The sequence below is a fragment of the Amblyraja radiata genome, chromosome 33 (genome assembly GCF_010909765.2).
Source record: "Amblyraja radiata isolate CabotCenter1 chromosome 33, sAmbRad1.1.pri, whole genome shotgun sequence".
Lineage (NCBI taxonomy): Eukaryota > Metazoa > Chordata > Chondrichthyes > Rajiformes > Rajidae > Amblyraja > Amblyraja radiata.
In genome coordinates, this window is record NC_045988.1 from 14,019,757 (window position 1) to 14,041,542 (window position 21,786).

General features: G+C 39.8%; 1 protein-coding gene across 11 annotated transcripts in view; it reads left to right on the plus strand.

Moving 5' to 3' along the window:
• The window catches only part of gramd1b (GRAM domain containing 1B), a 406,068-nt gene that overhangs the window by 302,520 nt on the left and 81,762 nt on the right, over positions 1 to 21,786 (plus strand). For 6 of the 11 annotated variants that reach the window (XM_033049646.1, XM_033049640.1, XM_033049649.1 and 3 more), the window contains 2 exons: positions 330 to 537; positions 15,055 to 15,078. In XM_033049646.1, the coding sequence (XP_032905537.1) occupies positions 330 to 537; positions 15,055 to 15,078 (232 nt within the window). The remainder of the gene's footprint in view (positions 1 to 329; positions 538 to 15,054; positions 15,079 to 21,786) is intronic. The other 5 variants (XM_033049641.1, XM_033049644.1, XM_033049645.1 and 2 more) reach the window with 1 other exon arrangement.

Sequence of the window (21,786 nt, forward strand, 5' to 3'; positions counted from 1 at the left end):
ATATGTGCCAAGTTGCAGTAAAAAGCTTTGTTTTGTATGCTATCCAAACAGGTCCAATAAACTATACATGAATAAAATCAATCCAAACTCGAACAATAGATAGAGAAAAGGGGAAGATACAGAGTGCAGAATATAGTTCTCCGCATTGTAATGCATCAGTGCCAATTGGTTTGCTTTTGGAAAAATACAGGTCAGAAATGTGATAATCCCCTGTGGAAGGAATTTTAAACTGATTAACAACTGAAAAGAAGTGTTGGCACAAGGTCTTCAAGTGGCTAAACTCTTGCAGCTCTGAGAATTTCTAATCAGATTCTCTCTTTTCTCATCAGCACTGCCAGTAATTCTGCTCGGAGCACCCCAGCCTGCTCACCCATCCTGAGGAAGCGATCAAGATCCCCGACACCTCAGAGTCTAGAGGGTGAGAACATGGTGGAAAAGGGGTCGGATCATTCCTCAGACAAATCACCTTCCACCCCGGAACAGGGTATCCAGCGAAACTATTCCTCCCAGTCTGGTCGAAGCAGCAAGAACTCCAAGGTGAGTTGAGTTTCGTGGTCATGAAAGAGGATTTGGTTGGGAATGGCAATATGCTCTAAAGAAATTTTCTTGACCTTTGTATCAGTATTGCACGCCCATTATTTAGCAACAAAGAAATCTGCTGAAAGTTTAAAAAAATCATTCCAGGAAACAGAATACCTACATTATAAAGGCTGGAATAAATGTAGTCAGACATATTTTAAATCATGATTATTTAAAAATGTCATTAAATATTTTAAACATTTTTATTTTGTAATTGTTATTTTGTTCATGGATGTTTCTTTTGGGTGCTGTACTTGTGTTCATGTGAAAACTAAATCATTTTGTTAATCTTGTCTGCAATAAGTTGTTTTGTTGCAAACTGATAATTTACAATGAGCTTTCTATCGTGGAGTTTGCTTTCTTCACCTCACTAATTTCCAGACTTTGGGGACGTAGGCTTGACCGCTAACTCATTTCATTTGCACATATTAGACTGTTTAAAGGCGGCTGGATCATGAGAATTGGAATGTCTTAGGTTAATCTCAGACCTCTGGCAGTATTTGGGTTACATTTTACTTCAGAATGACTGGATTAGGAAAAGGAATGTCAGTCTATATCCTCATGACAGTCTATAATCTGATTCATACAAGAAAGTCATGTATGTGCATATCAAGTGAGAGGGGATTAAGTGTAACTGTGACACTATCACATTGGCTTTTGACCACTGCTTTGCTGACATCATTTATGATAGGATTTCTGTAATACCATACCACAAGACAATTTAATTGCTCTTAATCTTTTCAAACTTCATTTTTTTGTTAAGTGTTTCAAAAGTTTTTGAAACATTGAGAATGTTTTGAAAATATTTAAGACTTAGTATGACTTCTCTGACTGCAACATTTCCTTCATATTTTATGCGTGGAATTATCTCCTTAAAATGTAGAAGGCTTCACCAGAGAGCAATCACTGAATAAAATCCACAATTCCTCCAACATTTTAATATTTTTAACTATTTTCATTAGCAAGCATTGTTGGCTCCCCACTGACTGTAAAATCAGCCACAATACATTGTGCATGTTGCACTCTTGAGGTTCTCAAGGCAGAATGTAATGTTCATGAACTGTTGTATTGTGTAATCAGTTCATGTGACTGCTCCATACTCTCCATCTCCTCAGGTATTTGATACTTTGTTCGATTGATTTAAGTCAGATCTAGTTTAGGGTGATGTGGAAGGTGTTAGTCATTAATGGGTTACATTTGGATTCAGGCAGAGCTCCTTATGAGGTGAGAGAGGCTTCCGCTCAGTCCAATTGCTGGAAAATATGCCCTGAACTTGCTGCTGCCCGTGCTAATTGCTGGAGTATGGATCGTGAATTAAATGAAATCCTAGCCAGACTGGATGTCTGATCAGGAAGTGATCCTATATATTAACCTTGTATATGGGGCCCAAAATATACTGTCAGGTTTTTCCATGAAGAGATAGGTTCTTTTTTTGCAGGGGTCGGAGTAGCGTGAGCCATAAAATACAGCTAAAAATAATCTTAAAATGCACCTGGCGGTTAAAGATGATAAAACGTTTGAAAGTTTCTCACAAATCTTAAATGGACATTAAAAGTAGATTATTATTACGTTTTTAAATTTTAAAACTTCAAACACTGTAAAATATTAGAATAAACTAGACAATATATGCAACATACACTTGATATATTCAAACAAATAAAAGAAACCACATTTCTCAAATGTATACTTTAATCATTCTCAATGGTTCCTTGCTAATATCAATGGGCCAGCAACAACCCACATATTTCTGTAATTTAGGATATTTGCACAGAAATACCTGGATAAATAATGGCAAGAATATGCCAAAGTGGCTAAAATTTCCATTAAGGTCATTTAAAAAAATATCACTCAAGGTTATCAATTACCAATAATTCCTATTGTATAATGGTCACATTAAACATACATGCACTTTTCATGAAATCTTCAAAACATTGATCTAGATATTTAACAAAGATGGAAAACATTGTTGAAATATTATATCATGCGCCAATTATGGCGGCACCATTTCCATTATGATATTTACTTGCCAGCATATATGTTTGAAATTTCACACATTGTCTTTTTGTAAATAACACTATGAACCAGTGCTATTATTCCAATATCATTCACCTGCCAGCTGCCAAACAGCTTGGGTTATAGTTCCTAAAATCCAACATTCCTATACTACAGCAAGTGGAGTATGTTAGAACATACAAAGAGAATACCATGCCATGAATTGTACTCTTGAATTTCTGAGAGAGATGTGTAAGTTGTGGTGGAAAACTAATGACGAGAAATGAATCTGCTGTTTGTAAGGAAAAAATTATCGAAGCTTTCATGTGCTGTACAAATGCAGATGATTAGGTAGAATCTTGAGTTTGAGGTTGTGTGTGCCTTCAATTGTTATAAGTGCCCCTTTAAATAATGATGTGTAGGAAGGAACTGCAGATGCTGGTTTAACTCGAAGATAGGCACAAAATGCTGGAGTAACTCAGCGGGACAGGCAGCATGTCTGGAGAGAAGGAATGGGTGATGTTTTGGGTCGAGATCCTTCTTCAGACTGATGTCAGGGGAGTGGGATGTACATAGATAAGCAAGTGTATGTAAGGAGGTGTAAGGTGTGAAAACAGGAGAAAGGGAGTGGAGATCAAGAAAAATGTAGAATAGATCATTGTTAGTTGGGAGAAGGTCACAACAACAAAAAAGGAGATAATATGTAGTCAGAGACAGTAAAGACTGGTCCGCGAACTGGGAAGGCAAAGGTGATCGAGAGAGGGAAAGCAAGGGTTACTTGAAATTCGAGAAGTCAATGTTCATACCGCTAGGGTGTAAGCTGCCCAAGCAAAATATGAGGTGCTGTTTCTCCAATTTTCGCTGGGTCTCACTCTGACAATGGAGGAGTCTCACGACAGAAAGGTCAGTGTAGGAATGGTGGGGGGGCAAGTAACCCTTGCTTTCCCTCTCCGTTCTAACCAGTTTTACATTTTATCTCTGTTTGTTTTGTTGTTCCTGAGCTATACACTGCCTTACCTATGTACCTCTCACTCCCCTGACCAGTCTGAAGAAGGGTTTCGACCCTAAACGTTACCCATTCCTTCTCTCCAAAGATGCTGCCTGTCCCACTGTGTTACTCCAGCGTCTATCTTTAAATAATGATATTATAGAGTGAACCTAGCAAGCATTACTGAAAATAGGGTGACAGACCAACAGCTTGGGATGTAAAGCAGATAGTGATGTCTTCAACCTGTGATGTTATGTCAGCAAGGTGGGAACTTCTGGTGTGACTATCATTTTGTCACTTAACAATCCAGATTTCATTGCACTGAGAAAAATTGCTTGTCAGAATTCCATAACTCAGCATTACTTTTTAACTTGGTAAATCATCTTTATAAATGTTAATTTAAAAGTAAAATACCATAGATATTGCAAATCTCAATTAAAAACAATACACTGCAAATGCATTGGCCAGGCAAAAGAAGCTGAGTTAATGTTTCAGTTATTAGGCAATTCATTTTGCATGGGATGGATTAGGGAGAATATTGTATGATACGGTAAATGCCAAGGACCTCAGGAATTTTAATGACAGAGAGGTCTTTAGGTGGATGTTCATAGCTCCTTGAAAAAGGTGACACAGGTTGATGTGGTAGTTCTAAGAAGGCATTTGACATGCTTGTATTCATAGGTTGCAACACTGAGTATAAGAGTTGGGATGTAATGTTGCAGCTAAACGAAACATTGGTCAGACTGCACTTGCAGTACTGTGTACCATTCTGATTGGCACATTATAGGAAAGATGTGGTAGCAAGAGTTAGAAGGATTTCATCAGATACTGTCTGGAATGGAGGACATAGGGAGAAATTGGATAGGCTGGGTTTATCTCCAGTGGAACATAGGAGGCAACCTTTTAGAGGTTTCTAAAGTTATGAGATGGGGTTGAGAGCCAGTCTTTTTCCGAGGCTGGGGGAGTCTAAAGAGCGTAACTTCAAAGTGAGAGGGGAAACATTTTAAAGAGATCTGAGTGTCAAATTTTTCAAACAAAGGGCGGTGATTATGTGGAATAAGCTAGACACAAATTGCTGGAGTAACTCAGCAGGACAGGCAGCATCTCTTGAGAGAAAGAATGGGTGACGTTTCGGGTCGTGAGCCGAGACAACACCCATCCCTTCTCCCCTGAGTTGCTGCCTGTCCCGCTGAGTTACTGCAGCATTTTGTGTCTATCTTCGATTTAAATCAGCAGTTCTTTCCTACATAAGCTGCCTGATGAATTGGTAGAGACAAATTGAATGGATATAGGCCTAATATAGGCAAATAGTTTTAGAGTAGACAGGCATCACAGGTGACCGGAACAAATTTGGCTGAAAGGCCCATTGCTGTGCTGTACAATACTATAACTCAATGATTTGAAGGTAACATCATTTCGGAGATGGGCATTGGAACAAATCTTCATAAACAATCTTGAACACTGTGGATAACTTGTTAACTGTCTGAAGGAGGACCTCGACCCAAAACGTCACCTATTCCTTCCCTCCATAGATGCTGCCTCAGCATTTCTCCAGCATTTTTGTCTACCTGGAAATCTTTGGAAATCTGTGAAAATCTTAATATCTTAAAGCTATGCCCTGGAAATCTGTGGAAATCTTTCAGCTGCCATAATTCTATTTGAGTTCTCTATTTCAGTAATACATTTCTGATAGCTTTTATCATTTTTGTTATTGATCCCTTCTTCCCTCTCCATCTTATGTTTGTAATTTTTCTCCAAAATGTTGGACAAAAAAGAGAGACATTTGGAACGATACCTTTCAAGATCTTAAGATGTCCAAAATAGTTTTTTTATCCAGTGGAGTTCTTGTGAAGTGCAGTCATTGTTGCAGTGTCGAAATATTTACAGTTCAATTGCACACAATAATTTCTCATAGTCAGTTACAATCTGGCAGTGACTTCAGTGTTCACTTACCCTGCATTTCTAATGTGGAATTTGATTGTATTTTGCCCTTGCTTTTGCATGTGGGTTTTGCTTTTTTTTTAATATAGTTAAACATATCTCTAGTGTGATGCTGAGCTGTATAGATCAGGAAGGTACCACGTTAAACCAATGAGTTTGAAGTTTGGGTAGAAGTATTGATGCTACAAATGATTCTGGTGTCCCTAGACTAAGAAAGAGGGAAATCTACTCTATTTGTTTCATATCATAGTTGACCATCAATATGAAAAGTACAAATGTGCTAATTCAGTGTTGACAGGATAAATTTGCTTGTGATTCTCCACACAAGCACTGGTAAAGAACTGGCCTTCATCCAGTGAAATCATCACCCAGAATAGGTTGCGTGGTTTCAGAAGAGGAGGAGATATAAATATATAACTTTTAAAAAGTGCTCCGGAAATTTCCATACACAATCTAGTGAATTATTTCAGCAACAGATTCTAAATTGATGTCCCATGTAGTGGATTGAAAAGATCGTTTGGTACTATTCATAAATGGTACAATTTCCTGGTGCCTCGTTAATGTTTATTCCATGAGAGACCATATAAACAGATTATATTGATTGCTTTTTGTAGGTCATTGCTGAGTACAAATTAACTGCTACATTGGCTCCAGAAATACATATTTGATCATAAAACATTGTGGCATATCCTGAGGTCATCAAAGGGGCAATGTGATTGAGAGGTTTCTTTTCTATTTAAAGGAGTTGCTGTATGAAAGACAAAAGATTGATTCAGTACTGTCCCAACATGAAAAAGACTAAAGGAGCATTCATAATTGACCCTCAGCCATAGGATCTGCACACTGCCTGAATAGGATAATTCGATGGTCAACTAAGAACAGAAATGAATTGATAGTTACTTCATAGTTAACAGCATTGAGAATTGAAGTATAAATTAACTTTATTTGTGTTGAGAATCAAGTGTCTCACTTAAAACACAGAACAATGCAACACAGGAACAGCCATTTCATACTATAATATCTATGTCAAACATGATGCCAAAATAAATTGATCCCATCTGCCTGCGCATGATCCACATCCTCCCATTCCCTGCATATAGATGTGTCTTTTAAATGCCACTGTCATATCTGCCTTCACCAAAACCCCTGGCAGGGCATTCCTGGATGGGTCATCCTGGTCAGCATGGACAAGTTGGGTCAAAGGGCCTGTTACCATGCTGTATGACATGATGTTTTTGAGCTCGGAGGTCTCTACATTGCTGCTGATTTTTTTTAAGGTAAAATATTTTAGCATTAAACTGGAGACATTGTCACAAAGATTCATGTTCCAAAGAAATTACATCAGTCTGAAGAAGGGTCTTGACCCGAAACGTCACATATTCCTTCGCTCCATAGATGCTGCCTCACCCGCTGAGTTTCTCTAGCATTTTTGTCTACCTTCGATTTTTCCAGCATCTGCAGTTCTTTCTTAAACACAGTTTACATAATTATTTTGCAATCTAGAATTATATACCTAATAAACTGCAAGCCAATCAAATGTGGTATTATTTCTTACATAAACCTACGAAAACACCAGCACTGATTCCGATCAAACATTATGCAACAAATGCTATTGATGTTAGCTAATTATTATAAATCCAACCAATTTCATAGTTCTTTTCCAAACATTTGTTATTTTAATCTAATTATTCAAAGAAAGTTGATTTAACAGCAAGAGCCATTGTCATCTGGAGACAGCAAGACAAAATAATGACTGTCTGCACCCACAGTCATTTAGTAGTAAAGGACATAAGTATTTAAGCAGAGTAGGATTAGGACATGTGACCCCTTGCTCCATCACTCAATAACTTACTCATTATCTGACATTTGACTTTAATTGCATTCCCCGCATAACCCCAATTCCCTCTATGCTCCAATTCATATGTGGACTTTTTATCACCAATTACCATCCAACCCTGCCATTCTCCCACAGAAGGAATGGCCATTTTGCACAAAAAAGCAACACTTGACTGTTTATCATGTTTAGTTAAATGGTGGCATTGTGAAAAATGGGGGCTCTGGACTGATTGTCTTGAAGTATTGTAAGCATCTCAGGAATAATATTTTATTTTAAGTATAGCATGTTTCACACGAATATAATGTACTGCACCCAGGATAATTCAAAATAAAGATTTCCATGGTCTCAGTTAGTTAATGGAAGCAATATTGTATTTTGACATTTTAGTCCACTAACATCTTGGCTTGAAATTCAATTTCTAAGTGCTTTCTTTCTTAACACTTCAAACAATTTTATGTTGTGATTTCTTTGTTCTCTTCTGTGCATGCTCTGTCTCTTCTAGTCTCACAAGCGACTTTCAAAAGTAAGCATTTTCTTTTCCGTTTCCTTAATAGACTGTGGTTTCTGATTGTATTTTTGTGCTGTTACATATTCCACATCAACCACCTGAATAGCCAATGCATTTTTGGCTCACGTTCATTCTAAAACAAATGTATATTCAATATTTGTGTGGGCTTGGAGCCATTAGAGTCCTGTAGGCAGGACTCAGCCAGAGGCCCTTTGTTATCATTCGCAATGAGTAAAGAATTAGTGTATTTAAATAGTAAAATACTATGCAGCTCATGGTATTTTTTACATGTTTTCTAGTATGCCCGTTGAAAGAATTTAGTTTCAGTAAAATTAAAATGTGAAACAAAACCTTGGAAGAACATTTTTTTTAAGAAAGAAATGTAGAATTTAGCCTTTTTGAATTATTTTTATCATATAAATAATGTTCAAATGCTGGAAATCTGAAACAAATGCAGAAAATGGTGAAAATGCATGGATCAATCATACATCCATGAATTAAAAAATACATTTCAATTTTTGGCAATTCTTCAGAGCATCAACATCAGAATCTAACGTACCTCACTTAGCAACCAGCTTGTTTTCTACATTTTCTATTCCTGCATGGAAATGGATTGATGATCCTATGTACTGCAATAAATATAATGCATGGTTTTAGATCAATTTTCTAGATTTCCCAAAAGAAGGATTTTTTAAACAGTTGGGATTTTAGAACGTTTGTAATTTCTTGACTTATTAAAGCTTGAACATCACATACAGTGCCCTCCATAATGTTTGAGACAAAGACCCATCATTTGTTTATTTGCCTCTGTACTGCACAATTTGAGATTTGAAATAGAAAAAAATCACATGTGGTGCACATTGTCAGATTTTAAATAAATGCCGTTTTTACACATTTTAGTTTCACCATGTAAAAATTACAGCTGTGTTTATACATAGTCCCCCCATTTCAGGGTAAATGAAATGTAAATGAAATTAGTCATGTTTAGTATTTTGTTGCATATCCTTTGCATACAATGACTGCTTGAAGTCTGCGATACATGGACATCACCAGTTGCTGGATGTCTTCACTGATGATGCTCTGCCAGGCCTGTGTTGCAGCCATCCTTAGTTTATGCTTGTTTTGGGGGCTAGTCCCCTTCAGTTTTCTCTTCAGCATACAAAAGGCACGCTCAATTGGGTTCAGATCGGGTGATTGAGTTGGCCACAAGAATTAACCATTTTTTAACTTTGAAAAACTCCTTTGTTACTTTAGCAGTATGTTTGGGATCATTATCTTACAGTAAAATGAACTGCCGGCCAATGAGTTTTGATGCATTTGTTTGAACTTGAGCAGATAGGATGTGTCTATACACTTCAGATTTCATTATGCTACTACCATCAGCAGTTGTATCATCAATGAAGATAAGTGAGCCAATACCTTCAGCAGCCACACATGTCCAGGCCATAACACCCCCACCACCGTGTTTCACAGATGAGGTGGTATGCTTTGGATCTTGAGTAGTTCCTTCTCTCCTCCATACGTTGCTGTTATCATCACTCTGATATAAGTTAATCTTCATCTCATCTGTCCACAAGACCTTTTTCCAGAACTGTGAATGCTCTTTTAAGTACTTCTTGGCAAACTGCAACCTGGCCATCCTATCTTTGCGGCTTACCAGTGGTTTGTATCTTGCAGTGTAGCCTCTGTATTTCTGTTCATGAAGTTTTCTGTGGACAGTGGTCATTGACAACACCTGATTCCTGAAGAGTGTTTCTGGTCTGTCGGACAGATGTTTGGGGGGGTTTCTTTATTATAGAGAGAATTCTTCTGTCATCAGCTGTGGAGGTCTTCCTTGACCTGCCAGTCCCTTTGCGATTAGTAAACTCACCAGTACTCTCTTTCTTCTTAATGATGTTCCAAATTGTTGATTTTGATAAGCCTAAGGTTTGGCATGCCTCTAACAGTTTTATTCTTGTTTCTCAGTCTCATAACGGCTTCTTTGACTTTCATTGGCACCACTTTGGTCCTCATGTTGATAGACAGCAATAAAAGTTTCCAAGGGTGATGGAAAGACTGGAGGAAAGACTAGGTGCTGAGAGCTCTCATATACCTGCATTAAGGAGGCAATTAAACATACCTGAGCAATTAAAAATGCCTGTGAAGCCATGTGTCCCAAACATTATGGTGCCCTGAAATGCGGGGACTATGTATAAACACAGCTGTAATTTCTACATGGTGAATCCAAAATGTATAAACATATCCTTTAATAAAATCTGACAATGTGCACTTTAACCACATGTGATTTTTTTTCTATTACAAATCTCAAATTGTGGAGTACAGAGGCAAATAAATAAATGGTGGGTCTTTGTCCCAAACATTATGGAGGACACTGTAAAACTTGAATAGTTGTATGAATACTGGACCAGTAATAATTCTTGTAATTTGCTTTGACGTCAAAATTCAAAGGGATAATTCTGCAACTGGACATGGAATTGATCCTTATTCCTTTTCTAATGAAGCTTTAACTCAGCCACTTTCTTTTTCTGTAGGATCATAAAATGAAATTACACCAGATATAATAAAATATACCTTGTATGACAAGGTACTAATAATACTTTGATGGCAGTTAAGTAGTTTAAAAGTATAGTATTTAAATTTAAGTGAGATTCCAATACCCTCCGGCTGTTTGCATTGTAGTTTGTGTCAACTGTGCTGATTTAGGTTGCTGTGGCAGATGTTGACACCAGGATCTTTATCAACTTCATCTACACAATTTCAGGGGAAATATTTTCAAGCGTTCAAGTGTTGTAATTGCAACATAATAACACAATATCGATTCACTTGTCATATGTTGTAGTTAGTAGACAACTGTTTAAAAGTGAACCGCAATTTTATTGTCTGGCCTGGTTAACCTAGATTATGTTATTTACTTCTTCCTTCTGCTTACAAAAAAACAGCAGTGTTGAGATAAACTGCATCAGAAGACTGATGCACTAACCTTCCCCTTCAATCCTATCTATTGCAATTTTAAATTTTAGATGTGGTTCACCGCAGTATTAACCTCAAACTAATGCAATTGTGATGTTTTGAGTTATAGATCAAACCATATATGTTATCTATAGAGGCCATCTCAACAGGTTGGGAGAAACAGTGTGCATCCGAACACCATATCTAAATTAGATACTTCGCCGGCCCTGGGTTTAACTGTTTCTAACTGCAATCCCTTCCATAATTAATTCTTCTCAACGTTATTGATTCGGGATCCCTAAAATCATAGTAACCAAAATTGCAGTTCGCTCAAGGGACCATTTGGTGAGATTGTGTTTAGTCTATACCTTAACACTATCTACCCACCTTGATTCTGTACACCTAAATAGTCTTAACCAAGAAAAGATCAACCTCAGTTTTAAATTTTTTAATTGAGCTATCAGCTTTAAGATCTTTTAGAATTATGCCATTTTTATATATCATCTGACATCACCTTTGATAGGATTATGTTTAGTTGGCCTCAGCAACTTTATTAAGAAGAAAGAATTTTAACTTCTGATAAATGTCATTGATTATTTTGTACATCTTTAAATCTTCTACAATTAAGGAGATATAAAAGTTTCTTCTATAAGGTGATATTAACTGTCCATCATGCTGATAATAGTTAAAGAATCATAGTTATAAAATAGAGAAACAACCTCTTCAGCCTAACTTGTCCATGACAACCATGTTGCCTATCTGAGTTAGTCCAATTTGTCTGTGTTGGGTGATATCCCTTTAACCCTATCCAAACCATGTATTTTAAACATTGTAAGTGTACCCATATCTTCTATTTCTTTTGGAAGCTTTTTCCATACACCCATCACTATCTGTGTGAAAAAGATGCACTTTAAGACTTTCTCCTCTCAATTTGAAACTAAGCCCTCTAGTTTTATAAAAAGGTTGTGAGTGCTAATTTTATCTATGGACCTCATGATTTTCTATACCTTTTATAAGGTCACCTCTCAGCCTCCTCAGTTCCAGAGAAAAAAAACCTCGGCCTATCCAGTCTCTCCTTTAGCACTTCAATCACTGTAATATCTTTGTGAAGCTTTTCTGTACCTTTTCCTGCTTAATCTAGCTAGGCGGCCAGAACCGCACACAATACGCTAAATGCCGTCTAACCAATCTCTTGTACAGCTGTTATATGATATCCTAACTCTTGTGTTCAATGCCTGACAAATATCTATGTGTATCGCCATTTTCTGGGAATTATGTACTTGTACCTCTAGGTCTCTGTATTCTGCTACACTCTTCAGGGGCCTGTCATTTACTCTGCAAATCCGGCTCTGATTTAACTTTCCAAAATGCAACAGTTTGTATTTGTCAAAACTAAATTCCATCTGCCATTCTTTGTCACACTTTCCCAGCTGATTTAGATCCTGTTGTAAGCTTAGGCAACCATCACTGTCCTCGACAGCACCATTTTTTGTAATGTTCACAAACTCACTAACCATGCTAACGATATTCTCCACAATATCATTTATGTATATAGCATTGGACTCAGCCCGGATAGCTGCGGCATGCCATTTGTCACAGGCCTCCATTAAAACCCTTACTCGTATCTGAGCCAATTCACTGGCTTGCCCTGGATCCCATTAGATCTAAATTTCCAGAGCAGCTTACCATGCAGAACCTTGTTAAAGGCCTTGCAAAAGACCACATAAAATTATGTCATGCCATTTATGCCTGCCCCTGTCCGTCCAATCCATGAAAGCAATCTGATAAATAAAATCTCCAAGCCCTCCCTGTCCATTTGCAAGGTTATAGTCTTCCCAGACTCTTCCCTCTCCTCCTCTATTATTAAAGTTCTCCATGGCCTGTTAGTTTGGAAGTTTCTCCCTTTCCAGAAAGTTTAAAAATAAAGCCCCTTACTGACTATTGACATTTATTTGCTTATATTTTCCTTACCCTTAAGTCCTACTTATTTTTTCCTGAGAAATCAGACATGGAAATGATGCATTCACAACTGGATATTAAATGGACACGATGCTTCCTCACATTCAACTCCTGCAAAATAAGTTTCACTGTTTTATTTAGATGAACTGTGTATCCTTACAGAGATGCAGAGGAGAGCTAGCACAAAGAGATTGTCTGTGATTAGGTGACATAATGCTTTTGGTACTTTCTCGATAACATATGAACAAAGGCTATTGGGGAGAAGAGAGTGGGGGAACACACTTCTCGGCATCTGCATACAATGGTGTCTGTCTTGTCACTTAGACATAGAAACATAGAAAATAGGTGCAGGAGTATGCCATTCGGCCCTTCGAGCCTGCACCGCCATTCAATATGATCATGGCTGATCATCCAACTCAGTATCCTGTACCTGCCTTCTCTCCATACCCCCTGATCCCTTTAGCCACAAGGGCCACATCTAACTCCCTCTTAAATATAGCCAATGAACTGGCCTCAACTACCTTCTGTGGCAGAGAATTCCACAGATTCACCACTCTGTGTGAACATTTTTTTATCATCTCGGTCCTAAAAGATTTCCCCCTTATCCTTAAACTGTGACCCCTTGTTCTGGACTTCCCCAACATCGGGAACAATCTTCCTGCATCTAGCCTGTCCAACCCCTTAAGAATTTTGTAAGTTTCTATAAGATCCCCCCTCAATCTTCTAAATTCTAGCGAGTACAAGCCGAGTCTATCCAGTCTTTCTTCATATGAAAGTCCTGACATCCCAGGAATCAGTCTGGTGAACCTTCTCTGTACTCCCTCTACGGCAAGAATGTCTTTCCTCAGATTAGGAGACCAAAACTGTACACAATACTCCAGGTGTGGTCTCACCAAGACCCTGTACAACTGCAGTAGAACCTCCCTGCTCCTATACTCAAATCCTTTTGCTATGAATGCTAACATACCATTCGCTTTCTTCACTGCCTGCTGCACCTGCATGCCTACTTTCAATGACTGGTGTACCATGACACCCAGGTCTCGTTGCATCGAGTGCTTCTTGTGCTTCTTGTGCGTGGTGGTGGAAAGATTGGTGGAAATCTCTTTCCTTGACTCCATACAGGAAACTGAGAAATTCAGAAAGATAAATCTGAAACAAAGGAAATTGGTGGAGATAGCAATTCAGGTAGCATCCATCGAGAGAAAAACCGAGTTCAATTATTCAACCTTGCAATTTGTGATTTACTTTCCTTTGTACTCTCATTCTGTAACCTATCACATTTCATAGCTTCTATAAACAAGAGTGTATTCTCCTTCTCTCACTACCCACTTTAATACATGGACAAAAGACCATGTTTACAGTTTACTCCCAGGGCAACCTTCACCTTCGTAGAGACATTCCCTTTGTTCTATTCATCACTCCACATTCCTTCTAGCTTGATACTAATTTGTTTTCTTTCTTTCCCATTTCAGCCAAGTGTCATAAATCCAGTATGTCATCTCTGTATCTATGACAAATGCTGCCTGACTTGTTAAATATTTCCAGCCTTTTCTGTCTTTATTTCATCTGTTAAACAATTTATTTTCCAAAATTATAGGAAAATGCTCCCACCAACATTATTTGAAGTCTCTTTAATCACTAATGAAAGTGTCTTGAATATTTGCAAAAAAAAGATACAAATAGCAAGAACTCAAGGGATTGTTTTAGAATTTGTTTGTGAACTGGCAAAGGAAGATTTTTAAATTAATCTTTTCTGAAAAAGTAGTGCTCTGAACACAAAAGGCTTTAAGGACTATGGGAAGGGAATATGAATATGGTATTTAGTTTGAGGATCAACAGTATACAGTAATTAGTGGAAGCAGTTCGGAAGACTAATTGCATTAACTGATATTTGTTTGAGTCTCCTTGTTTCATCCACTTACCTGGGTTTAATAAATGCTGACCACACCAGCAATGCCCACATCCTGAAAAATGAATAGATTTTGAAAAATAATATATTCTTAAATGCAGCCACAATATTTAAATAATCTCTCCACCTTCTACTAACTTCACTTTTTTTTTTTCTAATTTGAGAGCACAACCTTTTGCTTTATATTCTAGTTTAACTTCAGCAAAACAAAAGTGTATGAAATGTTACCTTGGATCTGTTACTAAATAAATTTTAAGGCAACATTAATTTTGCAATAGCCAAATTCTTGTGCTTTTGAACATATGATTTTATTTGCTAAAACTATTGCATGAATATCTCTAACATTCTGTTTTCATTTTTATTATTTTCTCCTATTTTCGTTTTTTTCTCAGTATGACCGCCTAAACCTGATAAAAGTAAGGCCAGCTCAAGTTCATTCTCACCCCTTTTGGCTAGATAGAATTGAACCAGTAACCTTGAAATGCTTCTCTCACCGATGCTCCTGTCCATTCTTAATTCCTGCTAGATGCTAGTAGCTTCCAGTTTGCATCCTTGCATCTATTTCAAGACATGACCTACCCCTGCACCTATTGTCTATTGTCTATTTAGCCCTGCAAACTCTTTCTTTAAGTATTACATTTTAATCAATGTATAAATACCAAGTGTTGCAAATGTGTCAACCACTTTGATTGCTATGCTGAAGGAATTCTGTCTGCAACAGATTACCACCAAAAAGCTGGTAGCTAACAATTTGAATGAAGTATGCAACAACCATGGAAAGGACAGGAAGCAACTTGTTACTAATCAGGTGCACTCATTGATATTTTGGATATATAGCTCTACCATGATACTAATCATGTAATGTATACAGGTTTTATATGCCATGTATATTTATTTTAAAATATATCTGAATAAACCATCCTTTCAATATCAATTTATTTCAAGATAAACTGTTATGAAGACGTTCCTTCAGTAGCCATTTAGTGTTACATGAATTATATGGGGGGGAAAAACTTGACAGTATTATTACAAATGAATGGCATTGCAAATCTAAAAAATACTTTTATCTACCTACCTCCATCCCCAAATTAGTTTTTCATCCAAATCTGGGTATTTAAACCAATCAGTCATTTTGTGGTTCTCTGAATACCCTGATTTTGAAATGCACTCAACTGTTGTTTGATCTTGGATATGTCATTCCTATGTGAAAGAGGTGGATTGCAAATTTCCTCACGTTGGGAAATTAATGAAGAATGAAGCCAATTATACTAATTTCTCTCAAGAATTGGAGAGGTGAAGACGTAATTCAACAATTGTATGCATTTATATAGACATTTCTACTGTAAATCATAATGGTTGTTACCAAAAATCTGTAAACCCATGGCTTGTCATATCTCTTCACTTTCCCACTACAGTACTATCAAGCCAGAGAGTACAGGGAAGAGTGTAGAAGGGGAACAAACACATGGAAATACCGCCGCCTGCAGGTTTCTCGCCAAATCACATAACATCCTGATTTGGTCTGTCATTGTCACTGGGTCTTAGTTTTGGAACACACTACAAGGGAAGTCTCTTCACAGAAGGGCTAAAGTGTTTCAAAAAGATAGTTTACCACCACCTTTACAGAGTTCCTGTATTCAATCCACAAATGGCCACATTAGTTTCTAGTCTCTTCTCTTTAATTACCCATGCCATTCCCACACCAGTCTCTGATTTTTAGCTGTCAGACATTCCCTTTTTTTCTTTCCACCCATTCCTTTCTATATACACAAAACACACTCAATTATAATAGTAAGATTAAACGAGAACTTACCAGTTTGAAGTTTGATCTTGATTTTATGAGGAGTTACGATGAGCGATTACGTGAAGAAGGGCCGTCCGTCTGCGTGCGCGTCAATCTTCAAAGCAGCGGTGTTAAATCACAGATAAAAAAGAAGACCTGAGAATAGTAAGATTGTGAAAAACTTGAACTTCCATATGACCTTGATAATATGAGGGTGGGAGCGGTGGGCACGTAATCGCTCATCGTAACTCCTCATAAAATCAAGATCAAACTTCAAACTGGTAAGTTTTCGTTTAATCTTACTATTTTACTTCGGAGTCACGTGAGTGACTACGTGAAGATTTCAAAGCTCTGTGATTTTACGCCGGTTACGAATCCAAGCGTCACACACTGAATGGATTGACCATGGATGCGTGTAATCATTAAAGCATTCGGACATTACATAGTTAAGTAAAGAAACTGATGCTTTAAATGAAAGAAAGGTTTTTAAAAAGTTACCCCTCCCAACCTTGGGGGGAAACTAAGGGACAGAACTTAAAATGGTACGTGCAAACACCCCCAGTCCGGTTATGGGTTTGTTATAAAAACCGGTGGACCGTTATTTCATTCGTCCATCCTGCAGCCACTAGGATATCGTTAAGGGGCACGTCCATAGCTCTTGCTGCCGACGTAGATGCAGCCCTGGTGGAGTGAGATTTAACGATATAAATGTTCTGGAGATGATTTGAGTTGATACCTTCTGGTGTGGTTTTTTATGGCTGATGAGGACCGATTGTTCTGAGCCTCTGAGGTTCTCCGTAACTCTCAGATAGTGGTGTTAGTACGTTACCACACACACAACCGTTGGTCCTCTGGATATGCCAAGAACTGGATCTCCATCCCTGGCATTCCTGGCCTGCTCTGTTTTATCAGGTTCCTGATTAGGAATGTTATGTTGTTCATATTGGTGGTCATGTAGTCCAACTGTAACTTTTGCAGTGTCTGGCCTCTTTGTCAGCATACCACCTTCAGGGTTAGTTATAGGCGGTCCCCACTGTCAAAGTAGGGTTAGTACCACGCTCACATCCCATGTGTCCGTGTAGCTTGGCCTTGGAGGTATTAAGTTGTAAATTCCCTTCATGAATTTTGTTGTAAAGGGGTGCGTTCCTATCGACCCGTGCCCTGCTTCCAGTATCAGATAGGAGGAGAGTGCGCCTCTGGCACTATAGATTGCACTATAACTTTGTTTATAGTTATGGTACAGAGTTGATAGGAACTCTAAGACATCCGTTATCCGAACTGTGTTGTATTTGTTCGGACAGTCCTATGCCTTGACATGGCCTCCTCAGAATCTGCAGACCAACAATTTAATACGTTCATGTAATGGATGATTTCTCCCTGTAACTGGGTTCACTAGGAGGTCCCTGCTCTTGGGTACAGCCATAACTGGCTGGACTATAATTCCCAATTTTTTTGGGAACCAGGCTTGAGTAGGCCAATCTGGCACTACCAATATGCCTGTGGCTTAGTCTTGCTTGATTTTGGTCAAGCATCGGTTTGTGAGACAAATTGGCGGAAAGCATACATAAACATTCCTCCCCAATTGAGGGCGAAAGCATCCACTGCCTTAGCTCCTGGATCCAGCTCGCAGGACACATATCTGGGTAACTGATGGTTTGGTCTAGATGCAAACAGATCAATATCTGGTATGCCAAATCGTGTAGTTATTTTGTTAAATACTGCCCGATTCAACATCCATTCTGTGTTGTTATTAAACATTCGTGATCCAGCATCTGTCACCGTGTTATATCTACCTCGTAGATAGACCGCTGTAACCCAAATATTCCTCTCGATACACCAGTGCCAAATGAGGTTCGACAATCTGTCGCAAGATACAGATTTTACACCACCCTTGTGATTGATATATGCCACTGCAGTGGTGTTATCAATCTGAATTTGAACAAGCACAGGTTGCATATCGCTACAGAAAACCTTGAGTCCATATTGTGCCCCCAACAATTCTGGGTAATTGATTCCCTGTGTTGAGGAATTACAGACTCCTGCTCATTCCATCTGCCCCCACAGCTCTAGACTGTGTTTGTGGCTCCCCATCCTTAGCCGCTAGCATTGGTCTGAACCACCGATGGCTTTCGAGCAAAATTTCCCTTGAGCTGTCTCTCGTTCGTTATCCACCATAGTTTATCAACAATGGCCTCTGCTGGTAATCCATAGTTTTGCCAATTTGGCCTGCATGTAATCTGAGTGTTCGTTCCTTTGCTCGCTGTAAATTCTGGTAATGCAAAGGCCTGTGACGTACTGCTGGAAATGCAGGTACTATTTGCCAATTACACTCGCTGTTTGCCTGATAGATGGCTAGTATTTGACTATCAGGTCATAGCAGGCTTACTTAATCTTGTTGTTTGCCCCTAGGCAAAGTCACCAACATATTTACTGTTTTTAATAGTAAATCCTAGGTAATCAATTACCCTTGTAGGTGTCAATTTTGATTCAACTGGATGGATGAGGTAACCAATTCTTTCAAACAGGGTTTTGGTTTGCTTTGACTGATGCTTCTGCCAATTCTTGGTGACTCCAAATTGAAAATGTCCTCCAAATATGCCATTACTATGTGGTTTTGAGACCTTTGTAGTCCCAGAATTGGTTTCCGTAGTTCAAGTTCAAGTGAGTTTATTGTCATGTGTCCCTGTATAGGACAATGAAATTCTTGCTTTGCTTAAGCACACAGAAAATAGTAGGCATTTACTACAAAACAGATAAATGTGTCCATATACCATGATATAAATATATACACACATGAATAAATAAACTGGTAAAGTGCAAATAACAGAAAGTGGTTATTAATAATCAGAGTTTTGTCCGAGCCAGGTTTAATAGCCTGATGGCTGTGGGGAAGTAGCTATTCCTGAACCTGATTGTTGCCGTCTTCAGGCTCCTGTACCTTCTACCTGAAGGTAGCAGGGAGATGAGTGTGTGGCCAGGATGGTGTGGGTCTTTGATGATACTGCCAGCCTTTTTGAGGCAGCGACTGCGATAAATCCCCTCGATGGAAGGATGGTCAGAGCCGATGATGGACTGGGCAGTGTTTACTACTTTTTGTAGTCTTTTCCTCTCCAGGGCGCTCAAATTGCCGAACCAAGCCACGATGCAACCGGTCAGTATGCTCTCGACTGTGCACCTGTAGAAGTTAGAGAGAGTCTTCCTTGACAATCCGACTCTCCGTAATCTTCTCAGGAAGTAGAGGCGCTGATGAGCTTTCTTGATAATTGCGTTAGTGTTCTCGGACCAGGAAAGATCTTCAGAGATGTGCACGCCCAGGAATTTGAAGTTCTTGACCCTTTCAACCATCGATTGATATAAATGGGGCTGTGGGTCCCCCTCCTACTCCTTCCAAAGTCCACAATCAGTTCCTTGGTTTTGCTGGTGTTGAGGGCCAGGTTATTGCGCTGGCACCATATGGACAGTTGCTCGATCTCTCTTCTGTATTCTGACTCATCCCCATCAATGATACGCCCCACAATAGTGGTGTCGTCAGCGAACTTGATGATGGAGTTCGCACTGTGGTTCGCTACGCAGTCATGGGTATAGAGTGAGTACAGCAGGGGGCTGAGCACGCAGCCTTGAGGTGCTCCCGTGCTGAGTGTTATCGAGGCTGACACATTTCCACCAATACGAACAGACTGTGGTCTGTGGATGAGGAAGTCGAGGATCCAGTTGCAGAGGGATGCGCAGAGACCCAGTTCTGCGAGTTTGGTAACCAGTTTGGAGGGGATGATTGTGTTAAATGCCGAGCTGTAATCAATGAATAACAGCCTGACATATGAGTTTTTGTTGTCCAAGTGGTCCAGTGCGGAGTGGAGGGCCAGCGAGATCGCATCCACCGTTGATCTGTTGTGGCGGTACGCGAACTGCAGTGGGTCCAGGTTTTTGTCGAGGTAGGAGTTGATTTGCTCCATGATCAACCTCTCCGGCGTTAGTGCCACTGGTCGATAGTCATTGAGGCACGTCACCTTACTCTTCTTGGGCACCGGTATAATTGATGCCCTTTTAAAGCAGGTGGGGACCTCAGACCTCAGAAGTGAGAGGTTGAAAATGTCCGTAAAAACCCCCGCCAGTTGGTCCGCACAGGTTTTTAGAACACGACCGGGTATACCATCAGGACCAGGTGCTTTTCGGGGGTTCACCCCTCTGAAGGATTTCCTGACATCGGCCTCTGTGACTGAGACTGAAATGCCATCACAGCGAATGGGGGATCGGGAAGGCACATCAGTATTCTCCCTGTCAAAGCGTGTGTAAAACGCATTGAGCTCGTCAGGGAGTGATGTTACACCGACATTCGAGCTGCCTCCTGGTTTTGCCTTGTAGGAGGTGAATGCATTCAGGCCCTGCCACAGCTGCCGAACATCTGTCTCGTCCTCCAGTTTGGAGCAGAAGTCCCTTTTGGCCTTTTTGATGGCCTTACCAAGGTCGTATCTGGTCTTCATGTAGGCCACGGTATCATTGGAGGTGAATGCCCTGTGTCTGGACTTCAGGAGAGTGCGGATCTCAAAGTTCATCCAAGGTTTCTGATTGGGAAGGTTTCGGAAGGTTTTTGTAGGGATGCAGTCCTCCACACATTTCTTTATGAAGTCTGTAACGACTGTGGCATATTCGTTCAAGTCCGTTGCCGAGTCCTTGAACATTGCCCAGTCTACAGACTCCAAACAGTCCTGGAGTTGTTCTTCTGCCCCCCCCCCCCCCGACCAGCTCTGTACTGTCCTCACTTCTGGGGGTGCGCTCTTCAATTGCTGCCTGTAGGCAGGAAGAAGCAGCACCGCGGTATGGTCGGACTTACCGAAGTGAGGGCGAGGGATAGAACGATAGGCATTCTTGATGGTGGTGTAGCAGTGGTCGAGGGTGTTAGGTCCTCTGGTGCAGCAGGAGACGTGTTGGTGGAAGTTGGGGAGTTGAGGTTCGCCTTATTGAAGTCCCCAGCAATGGTGGTAAATGCCTCGGGGTAAGACGTCTGGTGTTTGTTGACCACGGCGTGCAGCTCCTCCAGTGCCAGACGGACGTCTGCCTGGGGTGGGATGTAGACCGCGGTCAGGATAACGGAGGTGAATTCTCTCGGGAGGTAGAAGGGACGGCACTTCACCGCCAGATGTTCGAGGTGTGGAGAGCAGGAGTTGGACAGGACTGCCACGTCTGAACACCACGCAGAGTTGACCATGAGGCAGACGCCCCCTCCTCTCCCTTTCCCAGATGCCAGGGTACGGTCCATGCGGTGGATGGAGAACCCTTCAGGCTGGACCGCTGAGTCTGGGGAGCTGGGGGTGAGCCATGTCTCTGTGAAACAGAACACAGA